This window comes from Rhinolophus hipposideros (genome assembly GCF_964194185.1).
Source record: "Rhinolophus hipposideros genome assembly, chromosome: 5".
Taxonomy (NCBI): Eukaryota; Metazoa; Chordata; class Mammalia; order Chiroptera; family Rhinolophidae; genus Rhinolophus; species Rhinolophus hipposideros.
In genome coordinates, this window is record NC_138051.1 from 98,515,950 (window position 1) to 98,528,906 (window position 12,957).

At 58.6% G+C, this 12,957-nt stretch overlaps 1 protein-coding gene across 5 annotated transcripts; it reads left to right on the plus strand.

The window, feature by feature from the left end:
- Positions 1-325: 325 nt before the first annotated feature.
- On the plus strand, positions 326-11,357 carry SLC25A47 (solute carrier family 25 member 47). 5 transcript variants are annotated; one of them, XM_081048312.1, is made up of 8 exons: positions 326-495; positions 850-1,067; positions 1,246-1,423; positions 7,762-7,805; positions 8,098-8,169; positions 8,704-8,886; positions 9,839-10,157; positions 10,461-11,357. In XM_081048312.1, exons 3-8 carry the CDS (start codon positions 1,297-1,299, stop codon positions 10,739-10,741), a joined length of 1,026 nt encoding a protein of 341 aa, XP_080904438.1. In that variant the 5' UTR covers positions 326-495; positions 850-1,067; positions 1,246-1,296; the 3' UTR covers positions 10,742-11,357. The 5 variants fall into 5 exon arrangements, with proteins under 5 accessions (XP_080904438.1, XP_080904440.1, XP_080904436.1 ...); XM_081048310.1 differs by lacking the exon at positions 850-1,067 and having other exon boundaries at positions 332-495; positions 1,263-1,423; XM_081048313.1 differs by lacking the exon at positions 850-1,067 and having other exon boundaries at positions 337-495.
- Positions 11,358-12,957: the final 1,600 nt, after the last annotated feature.

The window sequence follows — 12,957 nt, forward strand, 5'->3', positions numbered from 1 at the left end:
TCTTGTCTCTCAGGTCAGCTGGAAACTCAGTTTCCCCAGGGCTACTGGTTCAGGTGTGCTGTGGGCCTCCCTTCCGTGTGCTCCGCGCCATTCTGAGCCTGCTCTGCCTGGAGTGGGCCAAGAGGCTGAAGGGAGGACTGCTCGGCCATTTGAGGAGATGACCAGAAACCCAATACGGGAGCGATATAAATAGACACTTGGCAAAGGCTTCCAGTCTAAAAACAGAGCTAAAGGTGGGGGCTGCCTGGGGGCATCCTGGACTGACCAGAGACCAAAGGGGTGGTTCCCAGCTAGAGTCGGGTCACCTGGTTAGGACAGAGGGGCCACTCTGGGACAGGGAGATTGCATGCTTGCGGCGCATTCAGTTGTCCCTGCAATGTGCAAGCCTCATGGAGCCATTCTCTGGTCCAGCCCTGGGCTGGTACTGGGGCCTGGTGTGAGCCAGCCCAGCTGTCCCCTCTCCAGAGGCTCCCACCGTCCCATGCATTGGAAAAGGTAGGCTGAGCAGGCTGTTCCAGGCCGACGGTCATTGTGAGCAGGCACCCCGGGGAGGAGGAAGTGGTCACAGGAGGGCCCTGATTGAATTGGCCGATCAGTTGGAGTTGGCACCATGGAGAGGTAGGAGTGGGCAGGAGAGGGCAGAGAACCACATGTCCTGAGCCCAGAGGCTTGTCACAGACACAGCAGGCAGGCCCCTCCGGAGTGCCGGAGACACAAGAAAGGGACTGAGACGGCCTTCAGCATTCTGAAGTGGAGTCCCTGGTTCCAGAACCTCTCCGTGTGGGAGGGAACTTGATTGGCTTGTTCTCCCTTCTTCCTGCCCTGACTTCTCCTGTCGTGCATGCCCAGCTTGAGGCAGTCACCTTGCCAGCCACAAGCCAGTGCCTGGTCTGGTCGTGTCTTCCTGGGGCAACTGCACAGGGAGGATGGTCCCCGCTCTGCCACCTGCCCAGCTGCTTCAGGCTTTGCCCACCGCAGACCCGTCCCCAGCTCTGTACCACACGGTCCAGGGCCAGGCTCAGGTGTGACCCCATCATGGGGCTTGCCGTCCAGGCGAAGGGTGTCAGGTAAGCTTCTCTCAGCCACCTTTGAGCGTCTGTGTGCCAGCAGGGTGTCTGGGGTAGCCTGCCTTCAGGGCTTCCCGTCCACATGCACCTCTCTGTTTCCTTCCCAGCTAGTTCTGACAGCGCCCCCTCCCTGGTATCGTGCCAGCCTCTCATCCTCCACCTGCCACTGCCCTTCCAGGTCCATTATCTCCCCAGGTGTGCTGTGCCTACACCAACAAGATGTGTCTGCATGCTCCAGCCTGGGCATTCTGGGTTCTTCCCAGTCGTGACTCACCTGCAGCTTCACCCAGCACCCCCTGCCAGCCTCGTCCATGCGAGGACACCGTTCAGGCATGTGCTGCTCCTGTTGCCTGAAAGTGAGTCCCTACCCCTTCAAACATGGACATGACAGTGTGTCCCTTCTGAGACTGGGTCATAACACAGATGTGGGCACACCGAGTCTGATGCCTGTGAGCTCTGTGGGCAGGGGAAGGAGCTGGCACTATGGGGCAGGCTGCCTGTGTGCCGTCTCCAGGGACGTTGTACAGGCAGGCGAGGCAGCAGGGAAAGCCCTGTCACACGCTTTGCAACCCTGAGACCCCTTCTGGGGGCCATGGAGGCTCGACGACCCCAGGCCCAGGACCCTAACCCCTCGGTGTCAGAGGGGTGCCAGGGTGTCGGAGGACTGAGGTAGGGGTTCATCCCACCCCTCAAGCCTGTCACTCCCCAGAGACACCTCTCTCCAAAAGGTGGCTGAGTCTCCACCCTGCCTGGGGCTGTGGGGTCTACAGCAACAACTGAACATTGTTCAGATCCAGGCAGAGCATGGCAGGGCCAGGCCCCACGTGTACAGACTCGCATCTCTTGTCCCACTTTACAGATAAAGACACTGAGGCTCGGGGAGTTGGTGACTTACTCCTGGTCACAGAGTGAGCTGGGTGAGCACCTGGGCTCTCCTGACCTGGTCCAGGCTTGCCAAGGAGCCCCATTTTCTGACAATGCCACTGGCCCCCTATGCCCACTCTGGGCTCCTGAGCTATTTCCATCACTTGGCAATCTCCTTGCCCCTCCTGCTCCCCCCAAATCCTGCCCAAATGGCAAAGTATGAGAAAGTTAAAAATAGCTCAGGTGTCTTTGATCCAGCGATCTCCACACTGAAACACAAAAGTCACCAAGTGTGTTTATTGGCACACTTTCTGTAATAAACCGGAAATAAGCCCAGAGTACATCACTAGCAAATTAAATCATAATGGTCATATATGTAGAGCTCAGATCAAGGCTCCAAGAGCTTTCCAGCTATCGGCCCTTTAGTCCTTCCAAAGCTGTTTGGCGGTAGGTCATAGATTTCCATGTTACAGACCAGGCTACTGAAGTCCTGGTGAGCTAGAGGCTCCCTCAGGTCACGAGTGAGAAGTGGCAGGCGAGGGCCGCACCCGGGCAGCCTGGCTCAGCCTCCTGTCCATCGTGGCCACACCACGGGGACTGTGGATGAGCCCAGAAGGAAGTGAGTCTGCAGGTGCTTCCAGACACACCGATAAAGAAAAGAAGCAAATCCCCAACAGACAGGGAAGAAAATACTCGTGTTTGCCTGCCTCTGACTGGATGCTGGGACCCTCGCTCGGGCTGTGGGGCTCTCACTTTTTGTGTTGGCTGCGTTTCTTCTGTCTGGATTTAAAAAAATATTTTGTAGTTATTCCTTCTGTTATAAAATGGAAAAATGCATTTAGGATATGTCAAGCCCCTCCATGGCTCCCGGGCCAGAAAGACCCTCAGCCCAGTGGGGCCAGCGGCCCCTTCCTGGAGCCCTTTGTATTGGCTCATGCTTCGGTTGTCTGTGCAATGTCTGTCTGCCCCAGAGGATGGTCTGGGCCTCCTTGCTCGGGCTGGGGGCGCGGAACATGGTGGGGTTCTGGTGCTGGTGGAGGAGGCCTAACGCAGGCCTGACTCCATGGGGAGGGGTGGCCCCAGCTGGTGACTATGGGCTCTGTCTCCTGCCATCCATGCAAGACTCAGAGAGGTCATAGCACTGATCTTAGGTCACACAGCTGGGAGAGGCGGAGCCAGGAAACCCAGCTTGAGCATCTCCCAAACCATGAGAGGCTCTCCCTGGCCAAAACGTCAGTCTGCCCACCTACCCGACGGCCCCTTTGCCATCTGCTTGGTCAGGTCAAGCCAAGTGTGAGCAGGTGATCCTGCCCTGGGTCCATCCATTTCTGTCCATGTAGCATACACCCCCACCCAGCCACCTACCTACCACCCATCCATCCATCCCCCCATCCATCCCCCCGCCCACCACCCATCCCCTGACTCGTTTTGTCATGCATGTACTCACCCAGCCACTCCAGGGTGTCTGCCCCGTGCTGGGAGCTGCAGGCTCAGAGACAAACCCGACACAACACTGCCTTCCAGAAGCTCACAGTTGGGTGGGGAATTGTTCAGACGTGTACAAAGCAGCTTAAACAGTGAGGTGGCATGTTTTCTGTTTCTGCTGTGGAGAAGGGTAAAGATTGGGCATGTTTGTTCAGGAAACAAAGGGCAGGTGAAACTTGGCTGCAGTGACTGAGAAAACACGCTTGTCTCAAATGTCACCTTCTTGGGCTGCCTTTTCTAACACTGACCCTCCCCCACCAGTCCCTGTCCGCTCCCCACGCTGTCTCTCCTTGGCACTTACCACCATCTGACAGACTGTATTTTTATTGTGTTGGTGTCTGTCTTCCCCCCTAGAACAGAAGATCCACGGGGCAGGGACATTTCCTGTTTGCTGCTGTGGCCCCATGCCCGGAACATAGCGTGCAGTGGGCATGCGGCGTTTGTTGCATGGGTGGGGAGTGGGCATGGGCAGGGGCAGCTCTTGTTCAGAGCGGAGATGATGTTGCTGCAGGCTATGCAGATGGATAGCGAACGTGGTCTGAGGTCTGACCGGAAGACTAGGTGTCTCACTCGATGACACCTAGGGGTGCAGGGGGAAAGGCCTCCAGGGCAATTCCTGGGCTTCTGGTTCAAGTGCCAGGTGGTCGGTGGCATTTGTCACGTTAGACACTATACAGGAAACATGGGACAAGCAGTTCCCTGTTCTTTCAGTTAGACAACATGCTTCAAGCTCCCTCATCATCTAAGGTGCTGGCCTTTCGAGTGTAGCATCTGCTAGCCACGCCCTCACTGTATTTGCCATGCTCAGAACAGGCCTCTCACCTCCTTCCTTCTAGAACCTATGCTCCTATTAGAGCAGCCTTCATATTGGGCTGGCCACTTCCACAGGGACACACCTGGAGCTTGCCTTGAGTAGTCGCAGATATGAGGCAGGTACTATCCAGAAATAGAAGCACAGAGAGGCCAAGGGGCTTGCCCAAGGTCTCAGAGCTGGCATAAGTGACAGCTCCAATTTGAATGCAGACAGCTTGGCTCCTAACCAGACTGCCTGCGTCTCTCTAGAAGCCAGGACAAGCACCAGGAATGGCCTGGGACGGGCCGCATCCTGTCCTTCGCCCTCTGCTGTGGCAGCTGCCACTGGCAACGTGTGTCCCCCACTCACCGCACTCACAAACTGCTGGGCAGTGTAGGTGAGGCTGTCCCTCATCAGTACTGTCTGTTGAAGGCCAGCCTGCAAGTCCGCCCAGAGGACGCATGGCCCCTGCCCTGAGGACCAGCTCGATAGGGCTGCCTGCACCCTGTGAGAGTCAGGGGGACACTGAGCCTCAGGTCCTCGCAGGGCCGCAATGATTTTGAAGGACCAGCACATGGAAACGACCTCTTGTTGGAGTGGCTTCGTCTTCAGGGGTGTCCTGGTTTGGTTAGAAGCTAAATTGACAGCCCTGGAGGTGGGCCCTGCGGGGCTGGGTCCCCTCGCTCAGTGATCCCTGCTTCATGCTGGGTCTGTGCTGGGCCCTGAGGACTCAGAATCGAGGCAGACCTGGCCGGGGCCCTGGGGACAGGGGAGACAGGTGGTGGCAGTGACCGTGTGGGACCAGAGTGGTGTGAAGGGCGTGGGGCAGACAGTGGGCTGTGCCTGGTGTTCACGCTGCTCCTAGCAGGGCTCCACCCAGCCTCCCCAGTGCCAGGCACTGTGGCCCAGTATCCCCGTTCCCTCCCTGCCAACTGGAGCTCCTGGAGGATGGGCCCTGGGCCTGTTTACCCCAGAGCAGCCTCAGTTCTGAGAGTGTTTGTTGAATGAATAGGTGAAGGAGCTTTGAGGGTTCCCTGGGCAGGAGCAATTCCAGGGGAGGCCCAAGGCCACAGATAAGGCCTGAGTTTGGGCTTGGAGGGACAGAGACACGACAGCCACATCTCTGGACCACCCCGCACAGAAGGGGTCTGGATGTAGCCTGGGGCCCAGGCCTGTAGGCAGTGGGGACAGGGATCCTACTTCCTGAGAGCCTGGCACCTGCTTTGACCTTGCACATACTTCCCCACACCTAGGTCCTGAGGGCACTGGGGCAGGGACAGGAGGGAGTCCAGCTGGGCATCGACCTGCTTACTTCCCAGCATGACCTCTGCCTTCAGGGCCACTGGTCAGGCTCCTGCCTCTTGGCCCCTGCCCTCTACCACAGGTATTTAAGGCCTGAGAGGAGCTGGCTGGGAACTGTCACCCTGGTGGTGGCATCAGGCGGCTGTCAGGCAGGAAACCCCAGGGCCTTGGCCACCACCCACGTTGTCCATGGATTTTGTTGCTGGAGCCATCGGAGGTAACAGACAGAGTCAGTGGGGCCCCGCAGGGAACTGCTGCTCCCAGGGGTACCAGGGGGAGCTGGGGGGCGCTCTGCCTTGGAGGGTAGCCTCTGGCAGGCGTGGGGTTTGAGGGGACACTCTGGACCTGGACCTGGTGCGGGCCATGGCTGCCGGGTGCCAGGAGGAGATAGCAGGTTCCCCGGAGACTCAGGGAGGCGACGCAGGGCTGGGTGGAGGTGGAGGTGGGGTAATTCCGCACGGGCCTGGGGGCTCAGCCGGGAGGCTGAGGGGCAGATCCAGGGGTGAGGGCTGCTGGGTGGCTGGGGCCCATCCACTGCTTGGGCCAAGTCGAGGCTGGAGTGACGGGCACAGAGGGGTGGCTGAGCCGTGGGAAAGGATGAGCAGCTCCAGGAGAGGGAGGACAGACGACACTGCCTGGAAGCGGGGGGCTGGGGGGGCGAGTGGAGGGAGGAGGGCCTGGCTGAGCCCCAGCCCCGCCCACCAGCTGGTACTGTGTGCAGTCCTGGCCTTCCTGGGCCCACCAACTGTTTTCACTTCTGGGAAAAGGGCTTATTGCGAAAGACTGGTCCAGACAAATATCTGACCCATTGGGAAGCAGGCTCAGGACAGGCTCCGGCTCCTCCCAGCTCCCACCCAGTAGGCTTAGGTTATTTTGGGTAAGGCACCCTTGGCCTTGTTTATCATGTGAAAAGCAGTGAGCTCCCAGTCAATATACTTCTGGGAACAGCGTGGGGTGGGGAAGGCAGCACTGAGCCAGGAAACACCAGGGCCTTGGCCTCACCAGGAGGCTTCCTGAGGTGCGCCAGGCCTGAGACCAGCAGCTGCCCTGGACGTTAGCCTCCTAAGGAGGGTCAGAGAAGGGGCTTGACTTACCCAAGATCACACAGCCAGGACCGGCTCCAGTGTCCTGCCTGTTTCCCCTAGAGCCCACAGAAGGCCTGGGTGGAAAGGACCTCTGATCTTTGCTGAGCCCTGGGTCACGGGAACCAGACACGGGCCTTGTCCTTGAGGAACTCCAGTTCTGGAGGCAGAAATAGCATGCTGTGGGACAGCAGCAAAGCCATGTGACAGGGGCTCTGGTCAACATGCCTCCTGGTACAGGGGCAGCCCACAGTACAGGAGAGAGGGAGGGCTCCAGAGAGGAGGTGATGGATGAGTAGGAGTTTGGTGAGGTATGGGTGAGGGTCACGGATGGTAATTCTACCAAAGTCAGTCAGTCTTTTGCTTCACTCTCTTTGTTCATTCATTCATTCATTCATTCATTCATTCATTCATTCATTCATTCATTCACTTTGTTCTTTGTTGAGTTCTAGGATATAGAGTAAATAGGACTCAGCCCTCACATGCCTCACTGTCCTCAGATGGCCCTCAGCCCCCACCCCCAGGGTGTGTGTGTGTAAACCGCAGGGACCTGCCTGCTCCCTCTCCAGCTTCCCGGAGGGAGTGCTGGGGCTTGGATGTTGGGAAAAGGAAAGGAGGCAGGAACAGGATGTTGGCACCAGGCACCCCTTTGTAGGGAGCAGAGGGCCCTAGTCCAGGAAGCCTTGCCTTTCACTCTGTCCCATGCAAACTTGTGGTTCTGGGAAGGCCTTCACAGAGCCCTGGGGTGACTGGGCTCTCCCACCTCCCAAGCTTTTGCTTGGTTTGTGCCCCTACCACCCCCAAACCCTTCACAGCCTGAGGCTTGAAGGCTAATGCTTCCTGGCCTTGAGACAGGGCCTAGCAAATGCTGGACCAGAAGTTCTCCCAAAACATGACACCGGAGGGCAGGCCAAGGAGATTCCGTGACTTTCAGAACGAGGCACCCATGGGCCAAGACTAGGGGAAGGAGGAATCACTGGCAACTGGTCAGGAGTCACCTCGCCTCGCTTAGCCTCGGTTTCCTCGTCTGTGAAACGGAAGTTGATGAGCTATGGTGTGAGCTATGGAGAAGAGCCAGTATGGGTTTGCTCTCAGTGGGAGCATGGGCAGGGCTCACCCTCCTTCTCCCTGAGACGTGCTCAGGCTTCTCCCTCTGCTTTCCTTCCAGGCGTCTGTGGTGTTGCTGTAGGTTACCCCCTGGACACGTTGAAGGTACGACGATGGGCCTCCGCCACCCACCCCAAGGCCCCTCCCCAGGCTTAGGCCACCCCCTGACTCTCCTGCACCCGCCTACGGCCAGAAGACCTTTCCAGCAAGCGAATCAGCCTCACCCCTCCCCACAGTCCTCAACCGTCTTTCTCAGCCCTGGGCCTCAAGCTTCTCTTAAATAGGGTGTCTGTCAGCATGACAGACAGTCAGGGGGTGGCTTTTCCCCTCCCCGAGGGCCTGCTGGCCTTGTGCTGGGCCTGGCGCCACCCCTTCCTGAAGTCTGATTCTCTCATAGGTCAGGATCCAGACGGAGCCCAAGTACACAGGCATCTGGTGGTGTGTCCGCGACATGTACCGCCGAGAGCGGGTAGGCCTGGGGCCAGGGTGAGGGGCAGGGGATATCGGCCTCAGGTCCCATGCCTGCCACTCACCACCCAGCCATGCAGGCGTGAGCCCCTCGCTGAGCCTTGCTTCTCTCACCTTCTGAATGGGAATAATTGTACCAACCTCCTGGATTCCTCTGAGCCCTCCAGGCTGGGCACCAGTGGTGCTGGGTGGAGGTGTCAGGTCCCCAGGGTCCTCAGAGACCTGTCCCGAGCAGGGACTCAGACATGTACCAAAGTGAACCTGGCACTCAGTGCAAGCCAGCGATGAGGAAAAGGAAAGTAGCAGCAATGAAGCCTGTTAATTCACCATCCTCGTCATCAAAGAGCTGCCCTGGGTCGAGTAGCTCTTTAGTTCCCCCATCACGACCTCTCCAGCTGAGTACTGTGAGCCCTGTGTTACAGGGCTCACACGTGCCTGAGGTCCCGCCGCCAGGGAGGGCCAGCACCGGCCCTGTCCTTCTGGCCGGCCCTCTCCCCTGACTCGGGCCTTCGGGTCCCATCCACCTGCCCACCAGGTGTGGGGCTTCTACAGGGGCCTCTCGCTGCCCGTGTGCACGGTGTCCCTCGTGTCCTCCGTGTCTTTCGGCACCTTCCGCCACTGCCTCTCACACATCTGCCGCTTCCGGTATGGCAGTGCCGATGCCAAGCCCGCCAGGACCGACATCACGCTCTCGGGATTCGCCTCTGGCCTCGTCCGTGTGAGTGGGGCCAATGAGGGGGCCCTGGGATAGGGATAGGCTGGGAGGTCCTGAGAGGTCACCAAGCCCAGCAGGCAGGGAAACTGAGGTTCAGTGAGAACAGAGACTAGATGGAGGCTGGGGGACCATGGGTGAGGACTCAGCTGACGCTTGCTAGCCAAGGAAACGTGAGCATACCAGGGAGCCTCTCTGAACATCTGTCTCTTCATCAGTAAGAGTCATCATGGTGAGGGTGAAGTGAGGTCATGAGAGGAAAGGCCCTCGCATGGAGTCTGACACGTATGAACTCCAATGTAATAGCAACCAACTTTATTACTAATATTATCATATGTCATACATTAATATTATTAAATACCATGTTTCCCTGAAAATGAGACCTAGCCAGACCATTAATCAGCTCGAATGCGTCTTTTGGAGCAAACATTAATATAAGACCTGGTCTTATTTTAATAAAAGACCGGGTCTTATATAACATATAATATAATTAAATATAATATAGTATAACATAATATAACATAATGTAATATAATACCAGGTCTTATGTTAATTTTTGCTCCAAAAGACGCATTAGAGCTGATGGTCCGGCGAGGTCTTATTTTCGGGGAAACGTGGTACACTAAGTGTGTTATGTTTGTATTAAATACTTACATGAATTAAATCATATATTACTATGTCATTAGCATATTAATTATATGATTAAATACTTTCATGAACCAGAGTCACAGACATTTTCCTAACACCTGCTCTGTGCCAGGAAGGAGCCTCTGGCTGTGGTGGGTGGGCAGAGCTGGCTTTGAACCCCGCTCCATGGTGGCCGTGGGCCAGCCTGAAGCTTCTTGGGGTCCAGGCTCCCCGATGTCACCGTGGGGAACATGACACTCACGGCGGGGCCAGGTCCAGGGTGTGCAGGCAGACCTGGTCCCTCCTTATGCTTGCCTCGTCTCTGCTCCAGGTGTTCCTGACGTCGCCCACTGAGGTGGCCAAGGTTCGCCTGCAGACGCAGACGCAGACGCAGCAGCGGCGATCCTCGGCCTCGTGGCCCTCGGCTGCGACCCCCCAGTGTCCTGCGCTCCCTGCTAGTCCAGTGCCTGGGCCCAAGTACCGCGGACCGCTGCACTGCCTGACCACGGTGGCCCGTGAGGAGGGGCTGCGGGGCCTCTACAAGGGCAGCTCGGCCTTGCTCTTCAGGGACAGCCACTCCTTTGCCACCTACTTCCTCTCTTACTCCATCCTCTGCGAGTGGCTCACCCCCACTGGCCACAGCCAGCCAGGTGAGGTGGGGCCGGGGCCTGGGAAGTGGGGGCAGGCTCAGCTGGTGGGAACCGAGGCAGGTTGAGCAGGCGTGAGGGAGTCTTGCGCATACTATGTAGTACCAAGTGCGTCCAGAGGGAGGCCTCAGAGCCCTTGACACCGAGGGTCGGGATAGGCCCACTCCGTGTGGCCTTGGATGAGTCACATTGGTGGAGTGAGCTCAGGCCTCCATTACGGCTGGGCCCTGCCCTGGGGGCCCCTCCCGCGCTCCTCTGGGGCCCCAATCTGCTTTCCATCAAGGCAGCCATGGTCTCTCCCTGCAGACGTCTTGGGTGTGCTGCTGGCCGGTGGCTGCGCAGGGGTCTTGGCCTGGGCTGTGGCCACCCCTATGGACGTGATCAAGTCGCGCCTGCAGGCGGACGGGCAAGGCCAGCAGCGCTACCGGGGCCTCCTGCACTGTGTGGTGACCAGTGTCCGGGAGGAGGGGCCGAGGGTCCTCTTCAAGGGACTGGTGCTCAACTGCTGCCGGGCCTTCCCCGTCAACATGGTGGTCTTTGTCACCTACGAAGCCGCGCTGAGGCTCACCCGGGGCCTGCTCAAGTAGTTGGTCCCACGCCCCGGGGGCCATCCTGCTAGCAGCTTCCAGAGGTCATGGGTAGTAGCTAGAGGAGGCAAAGGGGAGTGTCCCACCCGAGCTGTCCCCCAGGACAGCTGGGAGCCTCTCCTCAGCCAGTCAGCGGGGCTTGGGCTTCGCCAGCCCAGCTGCAGACCAGAGAAGGTCAAGGGGCCCGCTGTGACCAGCCTGGGGTTGGCCCGAGTGTCACATGAGCCAGGGAGGAGTGGCCTCTTGGATGAGGACACATGGAGTCATTGGTGCAGGTGGTCAGTCGTCATTCCAGCCTCCCTGGGGCCTCTCCCTGCCACCCCAACCACCATCCATTTACTCAGCTGTCCGCTGCCCCCACACCCCACTCATCTCCCCACTGCGATTTAGTGTGCTCTTCACGCATTGTCCCTCAGACGCAGCCCAGTTGATCCCCACCAGATGGGACCGAGGCACAGCTGTCTGGTTCCACGCTGGCTCGTTCTGGCACCAGACTGCTCAGAGAGGCACTGCTGGGCCAGCTCTGCGGGCTGGCGTGTGGGCGGGTCACGCACCCTCACTCTGCCTATAGACTCCGTGGGGGTTGGTTGCCGATTAAACGTTTCTAAGGATGTTCAGTGGTGCTGCTCTGTGGTCTATGGGGCTGGTGACCCGTGTCCCCGCCCGGTTCATCCTCGGAGGCCAAGCCCTTCACATCTGTGTGACCAGCGCTCCCATTGGGCAGATGGGCACCCCGAGGCCCAGCCCAGCACTCTGGCTGGCTCCACTTCCACGGCCTTTGGGGCTGGGGCCTGTCCTGTGCGCCGAGCCCTGCCACAGGGGCTGTTCAGCATTCAGCGCGATGGCTGCCCTCCTCGCCACCGCCATCCCAAATCACCCCCTTTTTGAGCAAAACTGGGTTCCAGGCAGTTCGAGCCAGCTGCCTGGCCCCACCAATACCTGGACACCAGGCTGCATGCCGCCTTTCCTTGGGGCCTGGAGGAGGAAGGCCCCTCCCTCCTGGTCCCTCTGTGTGTGAGGAGACAGCCTGAGGAGATAGCCTGGAGGAGGGAGGGGTCGGTGTGTCCTGAACAATGCTGGGTGCCCGGCACCTCACACAGGTGACGCCAGGTGAGGAAATAGTTCAGAGGGAGCTGGGCTTGCTGAAGACCACGCAGCAGAGAGGGTAGGGGGACTCGCACCTGCACTTCTGAAGCCCAGCCCTCTCCCTGGCACCACATGCCTTCCAGTGATGGGACACTGGGGGCAGGGCTGGCAGATGCAGCACAAACCTGTTGAATGCCCACTGCCGCAGCCCGCTGGTAAAGCCACCCGACACCTGCCTCGATGACACTCAGACACGGGCCTGGACCGTGTCCTTGGATAGAAGAACCTCAGGTGTCCTGGCCAAACTCTCCCCTATTCCCAGAACATGTGGGTGGGCCCTCCTCTCTGGCTGCTCCTGTCACACTGACACAGGTATTTGATTACACCCTGTGCTCTCTATAGGAATGCCCCTCCCCCTCCGCTGACTGGCCAACTCCCCACACCAGGCCTCACCTTCTCCAGGAAGCGCTCCCTGCCTGACCACCAGGCTACTTTTAGGGGTCTCTCGCTCTGTCCCCACGGGGCCCTGGGTCATCCTGTGACCGCTCCCCCTGCCCCTGAGACTGCATCCCCAACCTCCCCAGACTGTAAGCTGCTCAGGGGCCGCACATGTCTGATTTGTAATATCTCCAGCTCAGGGCCTGGCACACGGTGGGTGCTCAGGGGTGGGGAAGGAATGACTGGATGAGTGCATGAAATCCTGTGGGATTTCCTGGAAGTTCATCCAGGTTACAGTTAAAGATGCTGAGACGCTCTGGCCAGGTGTTGGGAAAAGAGTGTCCGCTAACTAGTTTTCAATCATTCATCAAAACCCCGAGCCTGGTTCCGCTCTTGGCAAGACCGCTAGAGTACCCACTTGCTCCAGCCTTGCAGACAGAGTTATGGCAGCACTGCTGGTTGGGGAAGGTGGGAACCACTGGCCACTGAGCAGCTAGCCCGCCCATGCTGGGGAAGTGGCTTTGCAGAGAGGTTCTAGCTCTCTACCATCTCTAGGGGACAAGGCCCTTTGGATGCCCGCCCAGCTCATCTTTAGAAACAGGAGGAGGGGGGTAGGGAAGGGAAGGGGCGGACGTAGGATCACAGTTGGCCAGAGCTGGGTCTTCCCACTAAATGGGCCACCTTACAAAGTC